Source organism: Lepisma saccharinum, chromosome 26 (assembly GCF_977018435.1).
Source record: "Lepisma saccharinum chromosome 26, izLepSacc3.1, whole genome shotgun sequence".
Lineage (NCBI taxonomy): Eukaryota > Metazoa > Arthropoda > Insecta > Zygentoma > Lepismatidae > Lepisma > Lepisma saccharinum.
Window position 1 is genome coordinate 13,962,670 of NC_139254.1, and position 27,810 is coordinate 13,990,479.

Sequence of the window (27,810 nt, forward strand, 5' to 3'; positions counted from 1 at the left end):
CTAAGTTCAAGCAGGGAGCGAGGGGGGTGGATTCAACAATTTATTCTTGTGTTCTTCCCTTCTGTGTAGGGAGTCTTTTGTGTGACGGTATCTGTTGATACCGCAATGACTTGTTTTTATTGCAAATGACAGAGAATAAGGAAGAGTAGGCCTGATGAGTGTTATTTTAATAACGGTCGCTTTTCTCCTTTTTCAATCAACTCAAATGACAAGAACAAATAGGGTTTACATGAAATTGAGGAAGAGATACAATCCACTGATTTTTTTTTTTTTGGTGTAGCTGCAACACTTTAAAAAAACATTTCAAAAAGTCTTTCTTTGCTTCCTTGGTGTCTAGAGAAAAGTTCACATAAAAAAACAATAAATGTCACAAGTCATTTTAAAGTGTTATAATGCTACATGAGAATAGTTTGGGAGTTATTTAATGCCATTAAAGGAGTGTAATATGATGAATTAGTATGACTCGATAACCAACCTTTGTTATTTTAAACTGGAATCGTACATGTATCGATATCGGTGGGTATCTCTGAGGGTATCAGCAATCGTATTGGTTGAAGGTGGTTTCGGCTCAACCCTACTAATTATACATTTGAATGTTTTGGTCCCAACACAACAATAGTATTCATGATGGGTGCGGTAAACACAGGCTAAAATTACTTACGTGAAATTTCATATTTCCGTGTTGCTCCAGATGCTGTACCTTAGTGAATGAAGACACTTCAAAATGAGAGTCTTCAAAATTAATAGGATTTAACCATTAAATTGTGCAACGTGGAAATTCGAAATTTCAAAATTTCACGTAACAATAATAGTATTTTTTTAAAATGAACTTTCGCCATTTTGTTGAAATACTCCATTTTCATACATAATTTTCTTCCTTACAGAGAGTCTGAAAACTGGTCACTGGGAGACGATGAAATGGATGATGTAATGCAGGCTGCATTTGAACAATTCTTGAAGCTTGGACCCAAATCTACCTGATAAGATAAGTTTGACGAAAAGTGGTACTGGTGACAAGTGGGAATTTTGTTTCATACCCATGAAATGTTAATTTTTTTCACAATGTATATTTTAAGGTGTATTAACTTTTGTACAATGTTGTGTGTTGGGAAAGCGAGTGTGCTTGTGTGAGGGATGCTTGTGTATATTTATTATGGTGTTTGTTCTTGTGGGCAGTAAAAAAAAATCATTATCATTGTAAAAAGAAAAAAAAGACAAGTCCATCTCACCACCATGACACTGTTATCATTTTTTGAAAAAAAAAATCAAATCGACTAGTTTTATTTATCTGCAACATCACTAATTTGTGAAATACCCTTTTTTTATGACAATGCAGAACAAGTGAATAAATATGAATAAAATATGAATCTCTGCAAAGGAAACTGCAGTTAAATATACCAATTTTGACAACTGTGGTCATAATATGAGGAAACTAAAATATTAGCATAGTTATTATTTATATTTTTTATTTAAAAATTATACTGGTTGGTTTTTTCGAATATTATGTAATTCATAATGTATATAATTTCCGTGGGTATGGATTTTTTGGTACGGTCTTGTTAGTTTGTTAGACATGTGAACAGAATAGGTATTAATTCATGAGTTTTCCACCCAAAAAAATATACAAATTAGTCTAATGTTTTTTCTGTCTTAAGATAATATTATACGTGACTAGGAAAAATTAGGAAAAAAATACTAAGTTGGGCAGCTCTGTGTTACCAGTAACCATATCAGCATTGTAGATGTGGCTGTAATATCAGGATTGGCTAATTAAAAAAAAATGTATAAGTAGTGATAAATAACTTTAAAAAAAAACAGTTACAAAATATCCTGCTATATTTTGTATGCACAAGTTTATCGAGTGTTAAAAAATAAATAATGTAATGATAAAATTTAAATTTAGGAAGCAAAATTTTTTTGGATGTAGTCCTAATAATTCTTGTTATTTCATTATTTTTTTTTTCCTGGAGAGGCATGTCAAAAAGTTCAATGTAAAATATTCCTTGTACTCTTTGTCTTGTAAGAATGTAAAATTTAGCTGCAGTTTAAATACAGCATGAAAAAACCAAACTATATTTTTTCTTTCCTTCTTTTGAGGGTGAAAATACGAGGGCCATTTTTCTTGTAGTGGCAACACTGTTGGTATACCCTTGTCAGTTGTCGTTGGGACAAAAGACGATTGGGTCTTGTTTAGTCTTGCATTACGGATCGTGTGTAGGTGTTTGGTGCTGAATAGTACTGTTGTGTGGTAGAAGACATTAAAATGAAGTGTGTGTGTGTAATCCCACCCTGAACAACGTTCACGCGTGAAGAACAGCGAATATTCATCAAATTTCAGTTTGCACGTGGAAGGTAACTCATTCCTTGCTCGCAGTATTGCCACTGATGAAACGTGGGCCAGATCGTACGAGCAGGAATTGAAGCAGCAGTCGGAGTGGCATCATCCAGCTTCACCACGTCCAAAAAGAGTCAGACAAGAACCGGCAAATTTGAAGGTGGTGATGATTGTGGCATATGACCATGAAGGGGTTATCCTTGCACATAGTGTTCGACAAGGTGTTACAGTGAATGCACACTATTATGTCAGTTACCTTCGTGACCATTTGCACCCTGCTCTTAGGTGCAAAAGACCACATCTCCTGCAATCTAGACTCACCATTCTCCACAATAACGCAAGATACAGCACAAGTGGTGCAGAACGTACTGTAACAATGGGGTTGGGAGGTGCACCCACCTTATTCTCCTGACATGAGTCCCTGTGACTTTGATTTGTTTCCCAAGATGAAGGAACCGCTGAGGAAAAAATGCTTTCCAGACATCCCGAGCATCATTTCGGCCACAGGGCGGTCTCTGTGCACAGTGGCACAAACAGGAGCTATCAATGGCATCCAATGACTGCCAGATGTTTGGAAACGTATTCACGTAGCAGCAGGAGATTACACTGAAGGATTGCAAATGATTCCAGGTATGTATCTTCTTTCATGTCTTTTTCTCATACATGTTGCCACTACAAGAAAAACTGCCCTCGTAATTTAGCAAGGCATGTGTAATCATGCGTTTTAGGGCTGAACTGTACCTTATTAATTCCCTCCAATAGCAATGCTTGAATATTTTAACAATTAAGTGTAATAATTCTCCGAATGTTAGTGACAATGGTTCTACATTAGCATGCAATGTTAAATGGACATCATCCATTGCATAGTACTTTTATCTATATTTATTCTAAAACTGCATTTCAAGAGAGCACCTGGTCTCTAGTCTTCAGGTGAACAAATTTCTTTTGCTGGTGGTGAAACCTACGACAGACCTTTGATTTTACTACGAATCTGGTGCACTAATAGGATGTCTACCAGTCGAAGAATGTCAAGAAACTAACAAGTAGGTCCAGAAAAAGTCAAGAATTTTTGCTATTTTTTACAGTATAGTGAATTTTCATTGTTATATATCTGTACTGGGATTTGATAAAATTGATTATTTGGAAATCTAAAATTTTATTGAGTTGTGGTTATGATTTGTTCACTTTGTTTCTTAACCCTTAACCGCTGTAGTGAATGTTTTGGGCACTAACACAGTCGTGCGGTCCACAGGACCTCTAAGAAGAAAAGGAATAGTATAACTATATCAGGACATATTTTAAATTATGTGAATTTAATTATGTTGTATGCTTCGTTATTCACTGAACACAATTACATAGTCTTGAGGGCGAAACATTATTTTTTTAACTTCTCAAAAAAAGTATTTTGTTTATATTGTGAGTTTAAGGAAACAAATTCACTAAGCGAAAATATCTCTTAACTGAGTATTTACACACAGCTGATAAACGTGAATTTAGTCCTTAGTAATTGTTAACATCCATTCTTCAAAACCGCGGGTCTCTATTCAGTATATGCCACAAATAATAAATCTGGCATTCTCTTGTCTATTGATCGTAATAAATCGTCAGTGATTTTAACCCCCAAACACAGTCCGTGGGACCACAGTATACACTGGCTGACAAAAAAAGTGAAGCACCCAGAAGGAGTGGTCGAAGATTACCCCATTTCGGTATACATGCATACCATTGATGTGTGAGTAAATGATTAGATGTACAAGGATCTGTAATGTGTAGAACGCCCACCAGAGGGCATTTGTGACACCTCCTGTTGCTGATAAGGTGGGACCAGTCACCTGCTGTGAGTCAGACAGTGCAGCATGAAATCCAGAGAGGAAAACGAAGCACCGGCGATGCCTCGCTGACGCGTTAGACAGCCGATCCAGCAATTGACAGCATTTGACAGAGGCCGCATTGTGGGACTGCATGAGGCGGGTTGGTCGTATTGGGCAATTGCCAGGCATGTGGGCCATTCAGATGTCACAGTGGCCCGATGTTGGAATCAATGGGTACATGAGGGCACCCATGCACGTCGTGCAGGTTCAGATCGACCAAGAAACACCACCCCGAGGGCGGGTATGGCACGCCAAGCAGTGCGGGATCCCAGAACTTCGTCATCCGAGAACATGTACTGGACAATATACAACATCCTGTGAGTTCCCGCACAGTGTCTCGACGACTCGCATCCGCCGGATTCGGGTCCTACCGCCCCATGCACCGGTTGTCGTTGACACTACAACACCGACGCCTGCGGTTGGTGTGGTGCCATGCTCAGGAGGCATGGACAGAGGACGAATGGTGTCGCATCATGTTCAGTGATGAGTCCCGCTTCTCCATGACCTCCGAAGACCATCGTGTGCGGGTTTGGCGGCGTCGAGGGCAGAGGGCACATCCTGCCTACATCGTGGAGACACACACAGGTGTGACCCCTGGCATCATGGTGTGGGGAGCCATTGGATATGCGTTCAGGTCACCTCTAATAGTGTTTCGGCAGACTTTGACGGCACAGCGATACGTCACAGACATTCTGCATCCACACGTCCTACCACTTATGGCACAGCACCCTGGGACAGTGTTCCAACAAGATAATGCATGCCCACACACAGCCCATGTGTCTATGGGCTGCCTAGAGCATGTTGAGGTCCTCCCGTGGCCAGCACGATCCCCGGACCTCTCCATCATTGAACATGTGTGGGATGACATTGATCCTAGTGCCAACCTGCAGGATCTGTAGGGACAGCTGCAACACCTGTGGACGAACTTGCCTCAGGAGAGTATCCAAAGGCTGTTTGACACTATTCCGAACCGCATAAGGGCAGAGGGGGTGCGACACCCTACTGACCTGGCGCCACCATTCCACCTGTAACTGCCAACGGCCTTGACTCTTGCATCCTATATTGTAATCAGTTCAATAAAGGTACATGGACTTTCAGCATATGTAGTTTCATTCACGTCCAACCACTCCTTCTGGGTGCTTAACTTTTTTTGTCAGCCAGTGTATAAATAGAACACCACAGAAGCAAATAATGCAACCTTTCCCTTCAGGCTTTCACAGCACACGGAAGTTGAGGAAGGTACTGAAAGAGCCTCAAGGTCAAAACTAATGGTGGGGTAACAAGCAAAAGGAACGCTCCGGTCCATGGGACGTCACAACTGTAGTTGAGGGTTAAGAATTACATTCTTGTATGCATGAAGTTTTGCAAAAATCTTAAATACTGTGGCCTTTCCCCATCCAGGATGTAGTCTGAAGCATTAATTAATTGTAATTAAAGCAAGTCTAAAATCTCTTCTTAAAGTACAGCTTCAGTTTTCATCTTACGTGGTATTTACGGCTTACGTGTATTTTTGGCTCCGGGAATTGTGTGTGAATTTTTCTCCGTAGACATGAAAAATTGCAACTTTTATTTATGCAAATCCCATTGAATTTAAACATATTTATAAATGCCCGGACGTAAAATTTTCAGTTTCACTTTGATTTTTATCGAGGAAGGAAAAGAAAGCTGTGTGGAAAATAACAAAAGAATTCTCTTAATCCATTTACTTTGTTAGTGCCCTTTGCAGAACAATCTGACAGAGGGAATAATATAGCAAGATAACATATCTTAAGACATGAATTTAAAAGGAAGTCCTTTGTATTTTTCAACACGGATCATGGAATAAATAACAGTAGTGTTGATAATTATCTTCCACCAAGATTACATGGTTTTGACTTCCCTTTTTTAAAATATTTTCCTTTCTGATCCCTTTATTGACTAGTTTTTCAGCGTACATTCCTTTTTTTTCCCCTTTTTAAAAATCCTTTGTCCCTTTATTGATGATGTCAAATATTTTGTACGACTGTTTTTTCCATGAACAAAACACTCAACAATTGTCTATTTGACGCAGTTTAGAGGAAAGAAAGAACAAGCACGTGCTACCTTACCTCCACGAGTGTTGGGAGTATGTTGCAGCGATTGTTGAAACAATGTGATCTGGTCTTACGCAGCAACAAACTCACAGTAAGCAGCATGCCTGTCGGGTTGAAAGTGTACTTACTTGCTGGATTTAGACTTTTATAGTGAAGTTTTTTAGAATAGTTCTAACTTAACTGTGTGACAGTGATGACAGTATTGAGTGTCAGTGAAATGGCAAAGCCAGGTACACAAGTGGCAGCAAGCTGTGGAATGTGGTAAGCTGTTTCAAGGAAGATTTCATCAAAACTGATAAGATTATTTGCTTTTTGCACTCCACTAAAAATATTATTTTAAATGAAAGCACAATATATACCATTCATATATTGCGCTTTCATTGAAAATAGTATTTCTAGTGGAGTGCAAAAAACTAGTCCTTTCTCCCCCCCCCCTTTTTGGGCAATAATTTTCCCTTTGTCCTTTTTAGAGGAAAATTTTTCCCTTTAAATCCAGTCTCTATTGATTAGTTAATTTGAGTTTGAAATTCTTGTACAATTAACATTTTTTAGTAGATTAGTACATCCCTAAATATTTGAGACTTGTTTTTCTAGATGTACAGAGTGGGCCATAAGTCAGTTGTCAATAGCAATCGTTCGACTTCGTTTTGCCTGGCATAGTGGAAGTCGGTTGTGAACTTGACTAGTGAGTATTACCCATAAGTCAGTCGACACTAGCAGTTATTGGAGTCTCGTGTGAGGTTCTGTGATTGTTTGTTGATTTGACACCCATGGATTTTTCAGTCTGGGGTATACTAAAAAATGAAGTTTATTTCGTCAAGATTCATGATGTTGAGCATCTGAAGGAACAATCCAATCAGCATTTGAAAACCTACAGTCCAGGAAGATTTCTGACAAAATTTGTACATCAGTGTTGAACAGATGCAATGTTTGCATAGAACAGCATGGAAACCACTTTGAGCACCTTTTGTAGGTTAGGATGTAATACCTATGTTGTAAATTACATTTGTATTTTCATTTGTTTAGTATCATTGCACCAAATGCATTTTTGACAACTGACTTATGGCCCACCCAGTATTTCGAGTCGGAGAATGTGAAATGGCAAGTGTAAACTCCACATACATTGGAATAACACAGTCCCTTTATATTGTTAGGGCCGGTTTTTCAATGTTCAGTTAAGGTTAATGTTAGCACGTAACTGGAAGTTAGTGAAAATTTCGGTTTTTCAATGTACAGTTAGCTCGTAACTGGAACTCTGGTGGCGATTATTTTTACTGGTACTTCTTCTTGCAGTTACCAGCCTAACTGGAAGTTACGAAGCAACATGGATGCCTCGTGCAGCTATCGAAGTTCCACACTCGCAACTTCACTGTCAGATTAAACAAGATATGATTCATAAAACTTTTAAATTCGTACAGAAAAAGACTTATTTTGTTTGGCAGAACTTACCAACGTCCATGGAAATTAAGCAGCGTAGTTGCTAGAATTCGCTTGGCAAGGTTGTGTTAGAAAATTTGTGACCAGGTATCCGGTCTACCAGGTGGGACAATCTCTAAGCAGTAATGTGGTGTAGTGGTTAGCGGCACCACCTTTCGGAGTGTGTTGTGTTTTGTAATAAGAGTTCGAGTCCTGGTCATTTTTTTCTTGTCAATTATTTATTACGTGTGTTGCATTCAATTCACGCTTTATTGTTGAATGATCTTCTCGGATAAATATTACTGTAAATTTTAAAATTATTTTTACTCGTACCTTCATATTTTTAGAAGTTTAGAAAGCTTGCTTACTATTAACATGTTGTTTTTTCGCTCAACAACATGCATAGAGAGGTACAAAGCATGCAGTCAAAAATATTTACATGATAATAATAAGAGTGTTTATATCAACAAACAGGTATTATTAATATCTCGACTTTCGAGTTCTTCACGCTTCTTCTACAAGAAAGTAGGTAACATCATTTCCCCCACGTGGAATTGGCCTTTATTAGAAGAAAACCAAATTTGTAGTGCTGTCTTTCGTTAATTTATTTCGTAAGCATACAAATGAATACGCAGCCATTGTTCCTATCGTTTCACATGCAATAACGTGCTTTTGAGCACGGCGTGCTTGTAGTTCTATATTTAAATGCCAGGCTGTGTGCAAGTCGACCCGGTTTGAATCTATACTAACAGATGGCGCGCAGATCGATTTCCTGTAATTTCCGTGCTTCAGAATTGCCAACACACTGTTTCGGAGAACAAACCATGGTTTAGTTAACTGGCAGTTACTTTCACATTGAAAAACCCGGTGCTGGTTAAGACTGCCTGTTATCTCCAACTGGCAGTTAGATAACAGAGAGATTAACAGGACATTGAAAAACTGGCCCTTAATGTATTGTGTGTGTGGGGGTGGTGAGAAACTGTAATAGGCAAGGTTGAAATAGAGAAAACATCTGCTTCTACCCTTGCATTTTTGGAAAGTTCACCTTGAAAATCAGGAATTATACTTGAATTTTATCATCTCTCTGAAGTGGCTGCCCTGTTAATGTACAGGAAATTCACCGCACGAGGAAAGAATTTTCTTGAAGAAGACAGCTTGTACTTTCAAAAGAATGCACAGTAATAGCAGAATGTAAGCAGCAAAATCTTCAAGTTTTTTCGGCAAATCCAAAATAAGACTGTGCATTTTTGCAGCATTCTACTTTGGAAGTAAAGACACTATTTCTATGTTATCTTGTGATCATAATCTATATTGTATTAAGTTTCAGCCAACACGTATTCTAACAGTCAGAGCACCCAGGCTAGAAGAATTGTAGCGGGCCACGACAAGAGACACATTCTTCAAATCGAACTTTGGTCTTCAATGTGTTAGTCAGATGCTCTACTGACCACCTCAGATTCCAATATAAAGTTTTCTGATAACAATAACTAATATTCATTAATCAGAAGAGGGGATTAATGAAGCCTTACATGTCTTCATGAAAATGTTTGCAACTTTTTTTTATCAGATCAGTACAGTATCAGACATTACAAATATGGAAATTAAATCTGTAAAAAACAGTCATGGCAGTCGATTCCTGGTGTTCAATATTATCTGGCAGTATGAAAAAGAACAGTCATTTTTTCAAAATTCAATATATACATTTTTTTTGTAAATACATTATATATGTGTGTGCAAACACGCACACATTTGAATCAGGACCATATACAATGAACATACACTACCAACTATTAAGTTTTACATCACAGATTTAATGTTAATATCAAAGGAGATATCAAGAACAGGATAAGAGAAATAAAAAGATGCATGAATGTATTCTTTACGGTATACAAAGGATATGTCTAAGAACAGAGTAGCTCTAAAAATACATTTACATACAAAACTGTATAAATGTTCATTCATATAAAAAATTTCATTCAGGTACCAAAAGATACACATCACATGTATGACACATTCAGCAGCTGTCGGCGAGATCGTTTTGCCCAAAATATCTTGCGACAAGGCAAATAAATAAATTAAGTGGTTGAAGATGAGGATGGTCAGCTGAATCCTATACGAAAAAAATATATATATAAGAATATTTCCAAGATTTTCTATTCAATACATTATTGTGTGATTGCAATTGTATGAAATTGCCCTGTTGACCAGCGGTTGATTGATTTGTTTTTGTAAGTCCACTTTATGCACAAATAGGCTAATTTTGGCTGGACCTACAATTTAATAATGTACCCAAACCACTGTACCATGTGCCTCCACCAAGTATGGGACCGCCTTGATTACAAGGCGACAACATTACCACTACGCCATCGGGAGGACCTGAGTTGACTAGTGAACAGCATAATTTTATAAGTAACTACCAGTAATGAAGTGATTTTAGTTTATTTTAAATTGCTGAATAAAGAACACAAATGTAAAATACAGGGCATCCATGAAAAAACAACAACTTGTAAAACGAAAACATTACATCTCTCAAACTACTGCATTTATTGTCTTGGAATTTACATAATCTTAAAAAAAGAACTCGGCCTGAAGAATGGACATGCATATAGCAAAAAAAGGGGGGATTGGAAGTACAGATATAACTGATTAATGTATAAATCACAACCAGTGTGTGTGGGAGGGGGGAACCCTTTCCCCAGCTATCGATGATAACACCCTGCACTGGAGAAATTTCAGCATCTTTGGCAAGAGCATGTTTTTCGTCCACTTAGGCTCAGATAGGTTAATTGAAACTGGACACACAGTTTAAAGTGGGATACGAACCACTGTGCATCCACTCGGAGTGAAGAGAGAAGCAGTGTTAACTCACGAACAGGTAAAACAAAACAAAAACACACCTTTCATGGGATTATGTTCATAAGATGCAGGCTTCCTTTGCACAAACTAGCAATAAAAACTTTTGTAGCTCCTCTATTCAATTATTTAAATTTTCAGGCAATAAAGGCAAAAGTTTCATAGATATAATGCTTTCTTTTTCATTAGTTCTTTCCTGAATAATAATAATAATAATAAAAGTAATTTGAAATGTCACAAAATGTTTAGCAACCATAAATATACAGTTTTATTGTTATGTTTTTTGAGGAGCTTCAGGAACTTCCAGGAAAGTAAAATATCGGGCCATCCCTAACAGATCATTACATTTCTCACTGCATTTTCCAATATTTTAAATTTTTTGATCACAGTTCCCTGAAAATTGTAAAATAAAAAAAAAGGTAAAGTGCTCCCCTGTGCTTAGCACCATGCCATGAAGGCGTATAGGAAGTGTGGGGATAATGCCCCACACTTTCTTGATCCGGTCATGAGTGGGGGTGATGTGATCAGCATCATGCCCCTGACTGCCTTTACCCCCCGGGGTTTCCCCCAGGTACCCATGTCATTCGATGCTGGGTGGGCGCCGGGGCCGCTTTTAACGTTAGAAAAGTTCCCGGATTTGAACCGGCCGGGGATCGAACCCGGGACCTTGAGCATGGTAGTCAGACGCGTTACCAACTGAGCTACCGCGGCCACCCAGGATGATGTATGATCAGGATTTCACTATACTGTACACAGTTTCCAAGGCATCATCATAACAGAAGTCTCATATTTCCTATTTTATATTATATTGGTAAAAAAATTCAGATCAGTACAATCATGCTCTAGATTATTAAAAAAATAAAATTACCAGATATGCTCTCAGTTTGCAACATGTTCGGACGAGAGAACGAAGAATACTGCAAGTCTCAGGGGCTAGAGGTCGCTCCAAACATATGAGAAGGGCATAAAGCCACCGTCCTTGTTGATCGGAAAATCCTTCCTCTTCCAGCCACTCGATGTGATATTCCAGGACTTGCTCCACAACAGACTAGGAAAAAAAAGAGTAATACTTTACTTGTCTTTCTTTTGTTGGGTGACAAAAAAGATGAGCTAACATAATTTTCTTATGAGATGATTTTACAGTGGAACCCTGATTTCTGCATTAAACGTTTAATCTAGATAGTCCCAACATAGCAAAATGTTATAAAATTTTCCTCGATTGTACTTTTTCCCCCGTTATAAGTTTTTTCAACTTGGTCCCCTGAAAAAATGCAAAATTGAGGTTCCATTGTAATCTGATATTATGAGACCAAACACGACAAAGTAAACAGTGCTAAAGTAATTGAAAAGAAATGCATTAACCACAAGGAAATAAACAACAAATGATTACACAGTCACAGATCACAATTAGCATATGATTGCAGCAATACAGTTACTTAAACGTATTTGTAAAATGCACACAGGAAACAGACTCTACACATGTGCGTCAGCAGGGGAGGGGGGTCGAACCTGTTGGTCAACCCCCTTGGAAATTTCCATCTACTTTTTTTCTTTCAATTTATGGCAATTTATAAACAATGCACTTTATTTCACCTCATTTTGTGTCATTGCTTAAAAATAGTGTTGAGATATTGAATTTGGTACGAAACTTTCATAATTTGCAACACTGAAACTCGGTTAATTTGTAACTTTCACACGTTTCCACTGTGTTTGCTGCTACTAATGTTCGAAGTAACTATTATGTAATCTTGGTTGTAACAAGTACTACATTATTTATATAAAAAAAACTTATTGGATACTAAAATAAACTCAACTAAAACTACTGCTGCTGCTACTACTACTACTATTACTAGTAATAATAATAACAACACTTTAAAATACTGATAATGCAATAACTTTAAAAATGAACCCCTCTTTGACAAACTTCTGCATATGCCACTGGTCTGTATCAGAATATTTTTAAGGCGACATCTTCGAGTTGACCCCGCCCCCCAGGAAAATTTCTGGCGACGCCCATGACTCTATATGTATATACGAGGCGTATTCGGAAAGTAAGTTCCGAAATGGTGTAAAAAATAAAGTGAAATAGCTTCGTATCTTTTTGTATTTGCATTGCATTTTACAGACCTTAAACTACTTTTCTACATAGTTTCCACCATTGTTTAAGCAGTTGTCGTAGCATGGCACTAGTTTTTTTATCCCATCATCATAGAATGTTCCCGCCTGTGACGAAAGCCATCCATGCACTGTTGCTTCGACGTCGTCATCCTCGTCGAAATGCTGACCAGCAAGAAACTTCTTCTTCAGATGAAGAAAGAGATGGTAGTCACTTGGGGCCAAGTCAGGGCTGTTGGCGGATGAACAAATTGTTCCCAGCCGAATGACGTGATGACGTTTTGAGTTTGTTGGGCCGTATGCAGACGAGCATTGTTGTACAGCAACACAATGCCTTCGCTAAGCATTCCGCATCTTTTGTTTTGAATTACACGACGCAGCCGGATTAATGTGTCACAGCAGGCATCTTTGTTGGGGGTCTGTCCTCTAGGCAAGAATTCAACCATTCTTGCATTGAGAAAACAAATCACAGACCGGACTTCACAGTCGGCGGGCCGATTGATTTTGTTGAACATTTCAAACCTTCAGAAAACTACAAAGTAAAAGCATGACCTGCTCCCACGTGTGCCTGTGGCTAACTATTGGATGGACGTCAGCGAGAACTCACACGGTCGCGACTGCATCCCAACAGCGGCAATATTTGCAAACGGTACTTACTTTACGAATATGCCTCGTAGATGGGAAATCTGTTTGGAATGTGTAATGCAAGTAATCTCTAACATTCAGGACTATTAATCTTGTAATCCCAGGATTTTGGGATGGCAGAAAGGAAGCAGGGACTCCAGACCTTTGGATTACATTCCCTAGTTTGGTTTGTTATAAATAGTAAACATAAGTATTCCATTGCAAGTAAGATATTTCAGTCTACCAGAGTTTGGGTTACAAAGTATACATTTGTATAATAAGTATATTGATAAACAGAATATTAAAACTTAACCTGGAAGTTCATATTTGTCACACAATATAGACAAAAATAATGAAAATAGCATATTTTGTATATTTCTTACGATATTTGAATCCTGCAAATGCACTCTCATTGCTTTCCATGTGGGTTAATTATGGTATGGTTAAATTTCACCCAATACTTCCTGATACAGATATGAATATCAATATTGGTTACACCTTAGTAAGTACCTTTGAGAATTATAATTATTTTTTACCGCCACCTCAAAATGAATTACCAGTTTTATTACAGCTAACACATCCAGTTTCACAACTCATTTACCAAACTAAACTAGAAAGCCTTAAAATGAGAAAAAAATGTTTCACATTTGGCTGCTGCTTTAAATCAAATTCAGAGATACCAACCATAGTGTCCTAAATTTTATTTTTAGGTGCAGGCAAAGGTGAAACATATTATCTCATCTTTTCTCATGTGAAGTGGAGTTAAGGCTTTTTGGCTTAACACTTTGCAGTGGCTTTTACGTGGGGACAACATCCACAGCCCTCGACCATAGGATCAATACCACAACTTCTCCACCCTGGACTTCACTGTCGCCTTCCATACCAACAGTCACAATTCCCCTCTCAATGACTGCTTCCAGTCAGCAATCATCCAACTCCTTACCCATTCCACCAACACTTCAGTGTGGAAAAGATGGGAGAGGACCTACATATCAGCCCTGAATGCAACCGCACTCCCTTGGCCTGAATAAGGTCACTCAGTAACTTTCCCAACCAAGCCCCATCCCCATCCCACACCCCACCTATCATAGTTTTCGACAAGCCTGGTGGCAGAACTATTTTTCCTTGTCAATTTGTATCTTCCCTCTGGTCCTGGCAACTATGTAAGTCAAACACTTACTTCCGTTTCTGCCATCTTTTATGTACAGCTGAAGATACAGTCTGTGACCGTGAAAATTAAAACTTTTCAAATGCCCTATTTCCTTCTTATTTCCTAAAAGCCCTTTTGTTGCAATTACTGTTAATCTCTGTAACACTTAACATGTTTATTCCACACTCAAGTGAACTCTACACAGGAAAAAAATATATTCTAGATCGTTATAATGTACTATTCAATAAGAATTACTTACTGGTGACATGGACGTAACAACACTTAGCAAGGGAGGAACACCTTCTTCCAGAATGTTCAGTCTCTGAGCAGCCAAGATTTCATCCTCGCGTGCCAAAATTTTCTGCAACTTTTGCCCATAACAGAATACGCACCATCCATAACGGTCTTCTCTGTCTGGCTATAAGAGATCGTAAATTGACCTAAATTAATCCAAATAAACTAAAGTTGCTTATATCATGGGTTTCTCTCCAAGGCAGTCCTCAAACCAAAGTGACAAGCGACATGCCAGTTGGAAACAAACCCTCAGAAATAAATGAAAGCTTTCGTAGTGACTGTGGGTCTTCAATGCACAGTAAATGCTTTCGCACAGAGACTGGATTGATTTGGTTTATTTTACTTTGCTTTTCTGTAGGGATGGGCTGATATGAAATTTTGGCCAATACCGATAAAGTACCGATATAAAATTTAGCAATACCGATAACCAATATTCTACCAATCCGTTATAAAATTAGAAATGGTCCTTGAAGAACCTGAAAGGTTCATTGACCTCTTTAATAAATGTGTGTTTTAAGGTGACTACAGTGAAAAATAAATTGCATATTTAGAAATTTACTTTTTTAGAAAGTACAGCATGGAGATTATCCATAAAAATTACAACAAAATGGCAGAATTTTGCACTAAATTATCAGATATTTATTGATATATCAGATCGGTAAAATAATCGGTAATTTTACCGATAAACTGATATGCCTATATTGGCCGATACCAATAGAGTACCGATTAATCGGACCCATCCCTACTTTTTTGCCACTTCTGGCTAAAAAGAAAATGACGATGAGTGATGATATGATGAAGATTGATTGATTGAATTGCTTTATTTTAGTTTTTTTTGTGCCACTTTTGGCTAATTTGCGAAGATGGGGATGAGTGATGTGATGAAATTGATGAATGGACACTCACAAACATCCATGCCCAGGCTGGAATTCGAACCTAAGACCCCTGGCATCCTAGTTCACTGTGCTAACCACTCTGCCACAGAAGTAGGCACTTACAGACTGAAGGGGCACTTGCCACTTTTGATAGAAAAACCCCCATGTTGCAGGTGTCTCTCATCTGAAAGCTGCCTAAATATTTTATTTTTGTCATATAACTTGGCAATTATTGCATTCTGCAAAAGTATATAGCTACCTGAGCTCCGGAAAAGTACAAGGGTGTTGTGAAAATTTTTGCCTCCTATGCAATATCTCTGGCAACACTGCTCAGAGACACACGAAACTGGAGCGAGTCGCTAAACACAGGATGCATTGCAGCATCTCAAATTCCACGAGATTTTATCCCACCTGCCGTACAGCCCTTGTGATTTTTATCCGAGGCTGAAGGAGCACCTGAAGGGACACCGCTACACCAGTGATGCGGAGGTGCAAGCAAATGTGTGTAGGTACCAAGAGAAGATGCCTGATTTCTTTGCTGATGGGCTGCAACAACTTGCCCAACATTGGTATTTGTGCGAGGACAATGATAGTGACTACGTGGACAAGTAGTGACATCCTAGAGCTTTAAGAAGACATATGGTTCATGTAAGTATCTTGCATATTATTGACATTATTGCGTAGGAGGCAAAACTTTTCAAAATGCCGTCGTATTTATGATTTAAAATAATGATCTGTGGCTCAAACATAATAGTATTAGTTTATCCATGCAATTACAGAAGGTTGCCCACGATAAAAATAGTCAACTTTGAACCTCGCAAGTGGCTAGTAAATCCCCTTGCACCACCACCGATTGTGTTCGATGTGACGGCCATGGGCCTGAATGATCGCCCGGCAGCGTAGTTTCCACTGTAGCAAACTCCTGCGTAGAATGGGAAAGGGAATGTCTCGCCATACCCCTTTGGCAACTTTCCTAAGACCCTGCAAGGTACGGGGATGGTGAAGCATCTGGGTATTTCACAGGGATGGACGAAAATGGGATCACTCGAATTCCTGTCTCTTCTGCCTTCCTTGCATAGAACGCCTGGGATGCTCGAGCGGCATGGCTGGAGGCCTTTTCCATGTGGATCCATACATGTGTGGTCTTGTCACCGTACAGGTGGGGGATGTGTGTGTCATACAGAGGGGCCATAACGTTCTCCTGGAAGTAAGCTGCGTTGACTTTGGTGTTGGAAGGCACTTTGACGAGTGGCAGCGTTCCCCAACTGCAATATCCGGCCACCACCAGAAATCCCTTGGAAAACTTTTCCTTGCACTGCAGCACAAAGTCAGAACAGCTCTTCTGGTCTGTTGGACGGTAGAAAATGCATCAAACTCTGTTGGTCTCATCTAGGTAGAGCCATCCCTCATTCAGGGTACACACCCATTTCCACTTGTCCCCTGCAAGGTATGTTTCATACAGTTTTCTGGCATTTGTGAACCTCTCCTGGATGTGGCACTCTGCAAGGCGGTGTCCACGGTCTTTCTGATGCGCTTCCAATGAGAGGTTCTTCCAGATGATGTTGGAAACTGTGCCTTTTGAGATACCGTGGCGTATAGCCAAACTTCTCTGCGTTGGGGGATTGTCGTGTCACTGATGTCCTAATGGCATGCACTGTATTGGGAGTTTGAGCGGGCTGGGGTCGTGACCTCGTCACAATTTCCGGCCGACCACATCATCGGATGATGAGACCCACACCAGCTTTGCTGACGATTAAACCCTCTTCTTTGCAGTTTCACTATCGCTGAGTGACTATAATGGGCGGTCGAAAGTCCACAAATGAACCCCTCCCAGAAAGCTGTCACTTTTACCTTCATTGTTCCACGGATCGTGCACAACTTATACTGTTATCTCGTACAGGCCCCAGAGTAGCCAGCTCTGTATCTGGACATAACAGCAGTTCAATGCATCGTTTGCGATGGCCAGTCAAAGTAGACTATTTTTATTGTGGGCAACCTTCTGTAATATGCAACTCACAATTCTTGAAACAAAAATTTGTTCATAGTGTGATGTAATTCCGGTGTAAATATTGTAGGGATGGGACCGATTAATCGGTACTCTATCGGTATCGGCCGATATAGGCATATCGGTGTATCGGTTTATCGGTAAAATTACCGATTATTTTACCGATCAGATATATCGATAAATATCTGATAGTTGTGAAAAATTCTGCAATTTTTGTTGTAATTTTTATGGATATTCTCCATGCCCTAATTTTTTAAAAAGTAAATGTCGAAGTATGCAATTTCTCTTGCACTGCAGTCACTTTGAAACACACATTTTTAAGGAGGTCAATGAACCACTCAGGTTCTTTAAGGACCATTTCTAATTTTATATTGGATCGGTAGAATATCGGTTATCGGTATCGGTACTTTATCGGTATCGGCCAAAATTTCATATCGTCCCATCCCTAAAATATTGTATAAAGTGGAATCTTGCTTTTACATTTTCACACATTATACCATGTGTTTCATAAATAATTGAGGGGTTACAAAAATGTTTTCTTGAATAAAGCATAATTACACCTTGAAGAATCTTTCGCAATGCAGAATAGGTAAGTACGAATGTGAAAAATGACTAAATAAACGAGTGAAAGGCATTATGCCCATATGGAACTGTTGATAATGTGGGGTCCGGTGATCATGGGGACCAAAACATTGCACAAACACTGAGTGATGTGGGTGATTTGAGTGTCGCCTAGCGGCAGGGATATGAACTCTCAGTTTAACGAAACATGCACGCACAAACTGTTTGCGTTCCTCGATCGTTCTGAACTGGTTTCATTAACGTAAGTTCAATAGTTTATTTGCAAAAAAATTTTGTAACCCCTCAATTATTTATGAAATGCCCAGTACAATCAATCTTGATGGTCCCAACATAGCAAAATGCAATAAAATCTTCATAGATTTTACATGTTCCCTCATTTTTTCTTTCAATTGTTCCCCTGTAAGACGTAAAATAGAAGTTCCACTGTATAACCTAATAAGGAAGAGAAAAGTAACATGGAAACAGACCCCTCTCCCCTGTGTGATAAAATGTGTTCCTCACGCAAGCATATTGTGGTTGCCACATGTGATCTTCTGACCAATAAATGATTAAAATTTTGAATCTGCTAACACACTAAAGTTACAACTCATTTCTTTTGCATGGAGAAACTTGTATCTATAATAAATAAAGCAAGGAGTCCATGAGCACCAATGGAAATATATGAATAAACTGATCACAATACTTTCCCTTTAATGGCATGGAAAATTAGATAATAAAACATGCAAGTAAAAGGTTTTAAAGTTGCATCTACAGGCCTGAGCATTAAAATCATCTGTAAATTGTTGCAAATTATCTAAAATGTATACACTTCTGAGTTAAATTTCACCATATTTGGACTTACCAGTGCTACTGACGAGGGTACCAGTTTTTTTCTTGCTTTCTGGGTTGTTTTGTATCTTGCTAAGGAGAATCGCAGTGCAGCGAAATTTGCCACCTGACAGTGTTGCCATTCACGACTTGGTAAATAATTTGGTGGTGCAGGTACACATTCTATAGACTGAAGGATGAAATGTTCAATGTAAATTAATAAGATCTACAACAATTACCATACTTGTATCTAAAAAATCACACATTTCCTGGGGAGAGTTTTCAGGAAACATATCTTGTAAAATTTACCTCATAAAAAAAAACTTCAACATGGCAAAAAGGTAGTGATTGCTGTCTAACACAATTGAGATTTATCTCATTTTTGCTGTTGGTTTGTCATGAGGTGAAGAACTGATTATGTAATGCATTTAAATAATATATATATGTATTAAAGGAACTTTGAATACGTACACAATTTAGTGTTACATGTTGCATATGTATTTGCAGTGGCGTGTGGTGACATTTAAACTAGGGTACGCAACATGCGCCAACCGAAATGAATTATGGGGGCCAGGAAACCCCCCCCCCCTGGCCATCATGTTATTCAGAAAATAACTTTTTTCTACAATTTTATAATGGGAAATTTCTCATCCTTGTATCAATATCCAAATGTAACGAGGTAAAATATATGTATGATATTTTATATTCGCAAATATATTCTGATAGTAGCTACGTAGAGTCCAACAATTCAACTTTGATTATTTCCTTCATGCAGTGCGATGAACATTGAACAGGAAGGAAATGGCTCAATCATTTTCCGTCCTTTCAAATTTCATGTAATAAATTTGATAAATTTCAGTATCCTTTACTATTTCACAACACCTTTCGCAGAGGAAACCAACAAATAAGGCCAACAATAAAGTTTCACTGTTTTTCTACTCAATCAATCACTCTGTAGAGATATTTTTTCTTCTTCTCAAAAATCAAAATGCCTAATATACTGCTTACCATCCTTCACAACTCCTGCCTGAAACAATTTTTCCAAATCAGGAACAGACCTACCATTCGGATTGTTTACACTTTTTTCGTAAATTCCGAAAATCCCTTCTCCAGTTTGTCATCAATAACTCCCGGTCCCCCTATTTTATCACTTCACAGCACCGACAAACAATAGAGATCCTGTAAAGTAAATAATATGAACGAAACACTCATTGCAAATTTCACACGACAGAAGAAAGCAAAAGTCAACCTCCCGCGGTACATTGTGTCCGGTCCGCTATGCCCGAGACCCACGTGCTCTTGTGGACGAATGAATCGGAGTTGCCAGTCGACAAAGTATTTTGTAGAAGGGAGATAATTAAGGACAAGTAGAAAATACGTCAGCATACATCCCAGAACACTTTAAAAGCTAAACTACCGTACATCACTTTGCAATGTCTGGCGGGAGGGGGGGCTCATTCTAATCCCATTGTAAGCATTGTGTTTTATTATGTTTTTCTTTTATCATTCATTCATATCGTCGGGTCAACAATCAACACCCATGCTATGGAACTCAAAGGAAATGTTGATCCCGAAAGTAGATAAACAGATACTCTCATACTCTGAGAATTGTGCAAAACTTGCAAATTGTTCACATATTTTCCCCTCGACACAGTGACAGTCCATTCTGGACCTCACCTCCCTATACGAAAAAACCCAAACTTGCTAGTGTAACTTTAACCTCACATAAATATTTTATATGTGATAGTTTACGCGTATATTAAATATGATCTTCCACCACTACTATAATGACTTTGTCAGTATAATTCAAACTCAGTATCAGCACAATAGGTAGCTATGGTGCTATATTGAAAAGTAAATTTAAATTTACATATACTGATAACTTTATAATTATTATATTGATAAAAATAAAAAAACAACTAGAAACAACAAAAATTACAATAGCATCAAATTATGCAATTATTTGAAAGAACATTTATATGAAGAAAACACTTCTTTACTGTCTCCTTGCGAGGCAGAGCAAGTCCTTCTCTAAATATTTGGGCATGCGTCAGTTCTACATCTGAGCACACTCAACATGTCAGATTCCTCAATCAGGTCCACAAGATGGCTTCCTTCAATTTTCAAAACTTCACATTTGGCTTGTTCACATCCAAAATGCAGAAAATATTACACTCACTTAGTCTTATTTCTCATAACATTTCATTTTAGATAATGCAATATTCATTTACTAGCTAGTTAATGCAGATGCTAGCAGATAATAATTTCCTGCTCCCAATTATTAAACTAGGCACTTTACACCAGTTCCAAATCTTTTCTTTTTCGTTTTACAGATTATTCCATTATAAAAGCATTTCCAAGCTTCTGTTATCAACAAAATGTCTCTATATAGTTTAAACAAACTATTAAAGATTAACTTATCAAGTATAATCTCTCAAAATATCCAGATTTTTAATGATATCAAACCTTCACCAATAGTCACATTTTTACTTATGTACCATTCTTCTTCTTCTTCTTCTTCTGACCCTGTCAGACAAAACACTGTCGACTTTGGCCAATGTTTCTGTATTTATACTATGGGACATCATTAGTCTGAGGTATGGGATTTCTGTTACACAACTTTTCCTTACAATACGCAACAGATGACACTAAACAATCTTCAATTTTTACACTTTTACATTCTATGTTCTGTTTATAATTCAATTTGACATTTTCGAGCGTATCCATATAAAATCCAAATAATTGGTATTGATAAATCAGATAAAAGAGAAAGTAAAGATATAGGAAATGGAATTTTTAATCTTATCAGATTTTTATATAATATATTTCGTTGGTGAGAGAATTGATCACATTCAAAAAATAAATGTTGGGCATCTGGATTATCTTTACCACATGTACAATTTTGTTGATGTATAATACCTATTTTCGCTAAATGTGCTGGTGTACGTACATGACCAGTTCGCAATCTATTAATAAAAACTATAACCTGTCTTGGAAGAGGACATCTGTGGAACCATGGTTGACTTGCATGAAATTCCGCCAGCCATCTATATGTATGACCTACCATCGTCAATTGTTCCTTGCACCAAATTTTCCAGTGATTTTTTATTTTAATTTTAACTCTAGGTAATAGATCTGTATAAGGGAGTCTGATGAAAGATATTTGAGGTAAATCCCTTGCTCTCTTAGCGTACATATCTGCCATATTATTACTCTGGTTAATGTGATGTGCCTTCACATATGTAAACTGAACAGTAATATTTTTGGATTGTGCTCGTTGAGTTAATTGTATAATCAATATAATGAAAATAGATTGACGACATATTTGAGGATATGATGATGTTAGTGCCTGTAAGACATTTAACGCATCTGTTAGAATGAGTATTTTTTTATAGTTATTTTGTATGGAATAAGTTAATGCACGGTAAATAGCATAGCATTCTGCTGTAAAAATTGTAGTGTCTGCTGGTAACCTAAATATTTATTTTCTTGTAGTTTACGGTTATTACAAGCATAAGAAAACAGTTTTTCTTTGTGACGTTTCAGGAGAACACACGCTCCTTTCATCAGACATTTATTTTCATTTTGAGTCAAAATGAAAATAAATGTCTGATGAAAGGAGCGTGTGTTCTCCTGAAACGTCACAAAGAAAAACTGTTTTCTTATGCTTGTAATAACCGTAAACTACAAGAAAATAATTCTATAATGCAAGCAATGCGTACATACAAGAAAAACCTAAATATTTGGTGTTGATTCATTTCAGGAATATAAAACGCACAACCTACATCCTGAAATTTTTTGGAGCCATCAGTATATATGAAAATTAAATCTGGCCATATTTCTCTATACCGAGCGTGCTGACCATGATCTAAAAATTGGACGTTAGCCTGAGCATAAAGAGGCAAATCTAATTTATATACTGGAGGTGAATGATATGTGAAAGAATTTTGGTACGCGTCAGGATCCATACAATAACAATGAAGAAAATAAAATTTCGGGTTGATCGGATCTATAACATTCATAATTGCCCACTGTTTTTGTGTTTCAAATAGCAAATTAAATGGATGATTATGATTCTCCCAGGTTTGAAAAAGAAATTTATTTGTTAATTGTTTGCGCCGATGAGATAGAGCCATCTCTCTATTTTCCATATAAACACTTACGTTTGGACTAGAATTCATCAATCCAGAGCAAATTCGTAATGCTTTGCGTTGTAGTACATCAATTTTTTGTAACTGTTTTGAGGACGCACCACCGTAACTGAAAGCCGCATACTCAAATAAGGAACGAAAGCAGTTTCTGTAAAATAGTAACATAATTGTGGGTTGACTACCCCACTTAGTAGTTGCCAATCCACGAAGAATGTTTAGGACAGATTTCCCTCTATTTATTAAATAATCTATATGCAGTTTCCAATTATTTTTACGATAGAAATGAATTCCTAAATATTTACATGTAGATACCACTGGGATGTCAGAAATATGATTAATATTATTAGGAAATACATTTTGGCTACGAGAATTAAAAATCATAACTTGAGATTTATTAAGGTTGAAAGATAAACCTACTTCATAAAACCATGCTTGAAGTTTATGTATTAAACGTGTCATGTCTATTAATCCCTGTGTTGCTTGTGGAGTAATTCTGTAAAAACAGAAATCATCTGCATACTGAATAAGTTCAAAATCCTCCAATTGTTCATTGTGTAGAGACTGTGTATATATATTAAATAGTATAGGACTGAGTGGAGCTCCTTGTGGAATTCCTGTAGTTGTGTCTAGGTCCCTGGATAGAATTTTGAAACCAGGCAAAAAATTTTCGATCAGCATATAAATTCCAAATTAATCTGGGAATCATAGGAGATATATCTATTCTTTCTAGTAATTGACAAAGTTGCATCAGTGGTACAGCATCATAGGCTTTTTCCACATCGATAAATAAACTATAACAATAGGAATTCATAACAATGTTATTTTGAATTACAGCGTTGAGAATTGCAATGGCATCTTGACTACTATGTTGTAATCTGAAACCAATTTGCGTAGAGGGAAAGAATCTTTGTTTTTCTAAAGTCCACATAAGACGTTTTTGTAGCGTGCGTTTGAATAATTTTTCCAATACTGAAATTAGAACTATTGGTCTGTAGGAACGGGCATTTGATGGTGGTTTATTCGACTTTAATATAGGAATTACTACATGTGTTTTCCATTCTGAAGGTATACTACCCCCGGTATATGTTTTATTGTATATAGCGACTAAAATATCAAATCCCCTTTTAGGTAAGCTCTTTATAGCTTGGTATGGAATTCCATCCATTCCTGGTGCTGAATTTTTAACTCTATGTAGTATATTATGTAATTCTATGACAGTCACAGCTGGAAACTCTCTTGTAAAAATTTGTTGTGGAACCAGAGGAGGTTGATATTCTATATTTACTGAAGGAGGCGCAATCATGGAGAGAAATTCATTTTGCCAGGTTACATCAATTGTCTGTTTCCTGCTTAGTTTCGGGTGTCTTAAGTAATTAAATTTTTTCCAGACGAGTTTTATAGGTTCAGCATTTCCTAGAGAGTTACAATAATTTATCCAGGCTATTTTTTTGGCTTTTTTGAAAGCTTTTTTAGCAAGAGCCTGACTTCTCTTCCAGGCAATTTTGTGGGCAATTGTGGGTCTGCTAGCAAATGTTTTCTCATCACGTTTACGGTTCTGTTTAGCAGTCTCGCATTCTGGTGTCCACCAATATAATTGTGGGAATCTATGTGTATCTTGCCCTTTTGAACGTACACCTACGATATCCAGAGTTTTTGTAATTAATTGTATAAATTGAGAATACGAGATATCAGTATTAGATCGTAAATTTTCTGATAATATCAAGGAGTCAATTGTTGTGGAATACAATGACCAATCAATAAGGTTAGTTTTCCAGCATCTAAGGAGAGGTGTATTTCGAGGGATCTGTACATTATACATAAATCTTCCTTGAACATGTATGGGTAAGTGATCACTTCCACGCATATCCTCATCCACAAACCAGGTAAGTTGGGGGAAAATTTCATCAGACACTATGGTTAGATCTATCACAGAAGGATTATTTCCGGATCGAGGAATATGTGTTATGGAACCATCATTAAGTATGATAAAATTATTATGTTCTATCCAGTCCACTAAAATCTGGCCTAAATGATCTGATCGTGAACCGCCCCACATTGGATGATGCCCGTTAAAATCTCCTACACAAATATAAGGGCCTTGAATATTGTCCAGAATACCTTGAAAATCTTGTAGTTGTATTTTTTGAGATAACGAATTCGAAGGTATGTAAAAATTAATAATACTGAAATAAAAGTTTTGTATTTTTATGCGCACTGCTATGATTTCTACATGATATCTGTTTACTATATTAATTTTTGGGTATAAAAAAAGAGTTTGGTGGGCCACACTCTCATGAATGTGTATGCTCACACCTCTTTCATTGTGTTGAAATGGCGGACCTATAGTATTATAATATTTTAGATTGTAATTCTCGTATTGCTTTCCTTTAGTCTCTTGTAAACAGAGAATTAAAGGATGGGATTCCTCAATTAGTTTATTTAATTCGATTATACGTGCGGAAAAACTATTTATATTCCACTGAATTAAAAATTCCATTCCCTACAATATACTATTAATTTTTTCCCCCTTTGATTCCTGGATTTATGAAATTAAGTTTTGTAAAACAGTCAAGAGATTCCCTGTTAGCTCATGAATATGTTTAAGTAGTGGTTGTTGTCTTCTAAGTTCTGATATATTTATTAGTGCCGACCACAGCTCTGGCAAAGTTTGCATTAACGATTTATAGTGCCTGAAGATTTTCCGTTGGAGGATTTGAAATGATCTGTCTATTTGATGATCTATGCTCATGTGGATGTTGCTCAATGTGATTGGATCCAGACTGGGGTTGCGCATTTCGTCCAATTGGGGGTGATGGCGTATTCTCCTCGTCTTCGGATAAACTGTCAAGTGATGAAGATTCATAAAATAGCTCTTTAGGTGGTTTTGGAGTTTCTCGTGTCCATATATTACTTCTACGTGAGTGCAGCCCATCTTTGCTCACACTCGTGTGATTTTTCTGTTTTCGCATTGAGGGTTGCGAGGATGTAACTATTTTAGGAGTTATTGACTCTCTAGTTGTCACAGATATTAATGGACTTGCCATTGTACATTGGATGACCTCAGCGTGAGAGGGGAGCGGTGGAAATTGTTTAGCCGTTAATGGAGGTGCCAAAATGTCTCTTCTGGTTAGATGTGGTTTATATGTCCCCAATATTTTTGCCTTAGCTTCAAAATAAGATAAGTTTTCCTCCGCCATCCGCGTCTGTATTTGCTGTTCTGTTTGTCGTTGAGGGCAATCTGGGGATGTAGCTCTATGATTACCTCGACATATGACACAAATAGGAACTTCTGTGCAGGAATCTCCATGTTTTTCTTTTCCACAGTTGATGCAGATTGCTTTTGAACGGCAGTTCTTAGTTTGATGCGCATAACGGAAACAGTTTTGACATTGTAAGACAGACCTCGTTCTAGGTCGGACCTCGAAAATTTCACTGTTTACTAGTATTCTTTCTGGTAAGACATTACCCTGAAAGGTTAGGCATATTAATTTTGTGTCTCTCAGATCGAAAGAACCCGTATTATTCCATACTTTCTTCTGCATACGCCTCGCACTGATGACTGGGATCGCCGATTGCACTCCATCCATAATGTCTTGTACACTGATATCTATGCCAACTCCGAAAATAAGACCGTCTCGCTGTACAAGAGCTTGAGGAATTCTAGCTCGAACCTGTAAATCCTTATGATACATTTCGTTTTGTGTGAAAGCATTTGCAGCTTTTGCATTTGGAAAAGTCACACGGACTCTATTTTTACCACACTGTTCGATCAATTCTATGTCTAGTCCTGCCTTTCGAAATTTATTCCCTAAACTGCCACCGGACAGTTTTCCTATATTTTTTCCTGTTCCCTCTAACAGTACTATATATGGACCTGATTGTGCATTGTCATATGTGTACTGTCGTGATGGAGAATTTTCATTCTCGTTCGATCGGATGATTTTATCTGGTTGGGCAGTTGATTCTGAATTCGCCGATCTCTTTTTTGCACGATGTTCTTGTTTTTCTTCCACCCCTTTCATGATAGCATCCTCGTCATTCACTCTTGATATGTTAGTCTGTAGAAAGACGGGAGTTTCACCACCGCTTAATGCTAATAGGGTATCAGCAGCACATAGGGTTGCTTCTTCCCCCATTACACTGATTAATAGCGTTCAGGTGAGTCAGTTTATTGTTACCACTACTATACTCTTATTTACACAAATACACACACTAAGTTAATAAATCCAAATTAATTTTCACTTCGTATACCTCACAAGAGGTATTTTATAGTCAAACACGTAATAACTACGAAATAAAAACCGGATAACACAATCACGATCCGAAAAACCTCGTAGCCGAACACAAGCTCAACGCCATTTTTTTCATACCTACTTATGTACCATCCATCTTGAGATCCATTTAAAGTCACAGACAACTACTATTAGAGCAACTAGTTCAAGCCAGATTTTTTAGTATGAGTTATCTTCAATTGTTTTTGTTTTATATTTTTGTCCATAACTGCTTAACACCTTGAATGTTTGTTTAGTAAATGTACATATTTGCTCTGTTACAGCTATTTTACTATGTATATCACAATATACTTATCTAATGATTACAATTACCATTTTTTGAATGTTGATACAAAATACCAAGTATGACATCATATTATACATTGAAC

General features: G+C 37.5%; 2 protein-coding genes across 4 annotated transcripts in view; one reads left to right on the forward strand and one right to left on the reverse strand.

Annotated features, from left to right (window-relative positions):
* LOC145979529 (polyadenylate-binding protein-interacting protein 1-like) overlaps positions 1 to 2,070 on the forward strand; it is a 31,472-nt gene extending 29,402 nt beyond the window's left edge. For both annotated transcript variants that reach the window (XM_083112477.1, XM_083112478.1), the window contains one exon: positions 885 to 2,070. In XM_083112477.1, coding sequence (XP_082968603.1) covers positions 885 to 981 — 97 coding nt within the window. In that variant the 3' untranslated portion in view covers positions 982 to 2,070. The remainder of the gene's footprint in view (positions 1 to 884) is intronic.
* A 7,481-nt stretch (positions 2,071 to 9,551) lies between these two features.
* The window catches only part of LOC145979342 (gem-associated protein 2-like), a 33,724-nt gene continuing 15,465 nt past the window's right edge, over positions 9,552 to 27,810 (reverse strand). For both annotated transcript variants that reach the window (XM_083112207.1, XM_083112206.1), the window contains exons 4-7: positions 19,034 to 19,189; positions 14,696 to 14,854; positions 11,416 to 11,595; positions 9,552 to 9,804 (exon numbers count right to left, since the gene is read on the reverse strand). In XM_083112207.1, coding sequence (XP_082968333.1) covers positions 9,709 to 9,804; positions 11,416 to 11,595; positions 14,696 to 14,854; positions 19,034 to 19,189 — 591 coding nt within the window. In that variant the 3' untranslated portion in view covers positions 9,552 to 9,708. The remainder of the gene's footprint in view (positions 9,805 to 11,415; positions 11,596 to 14,695; positions 14,855 to 19,033; positions 19,190 to 27,810) is intronic.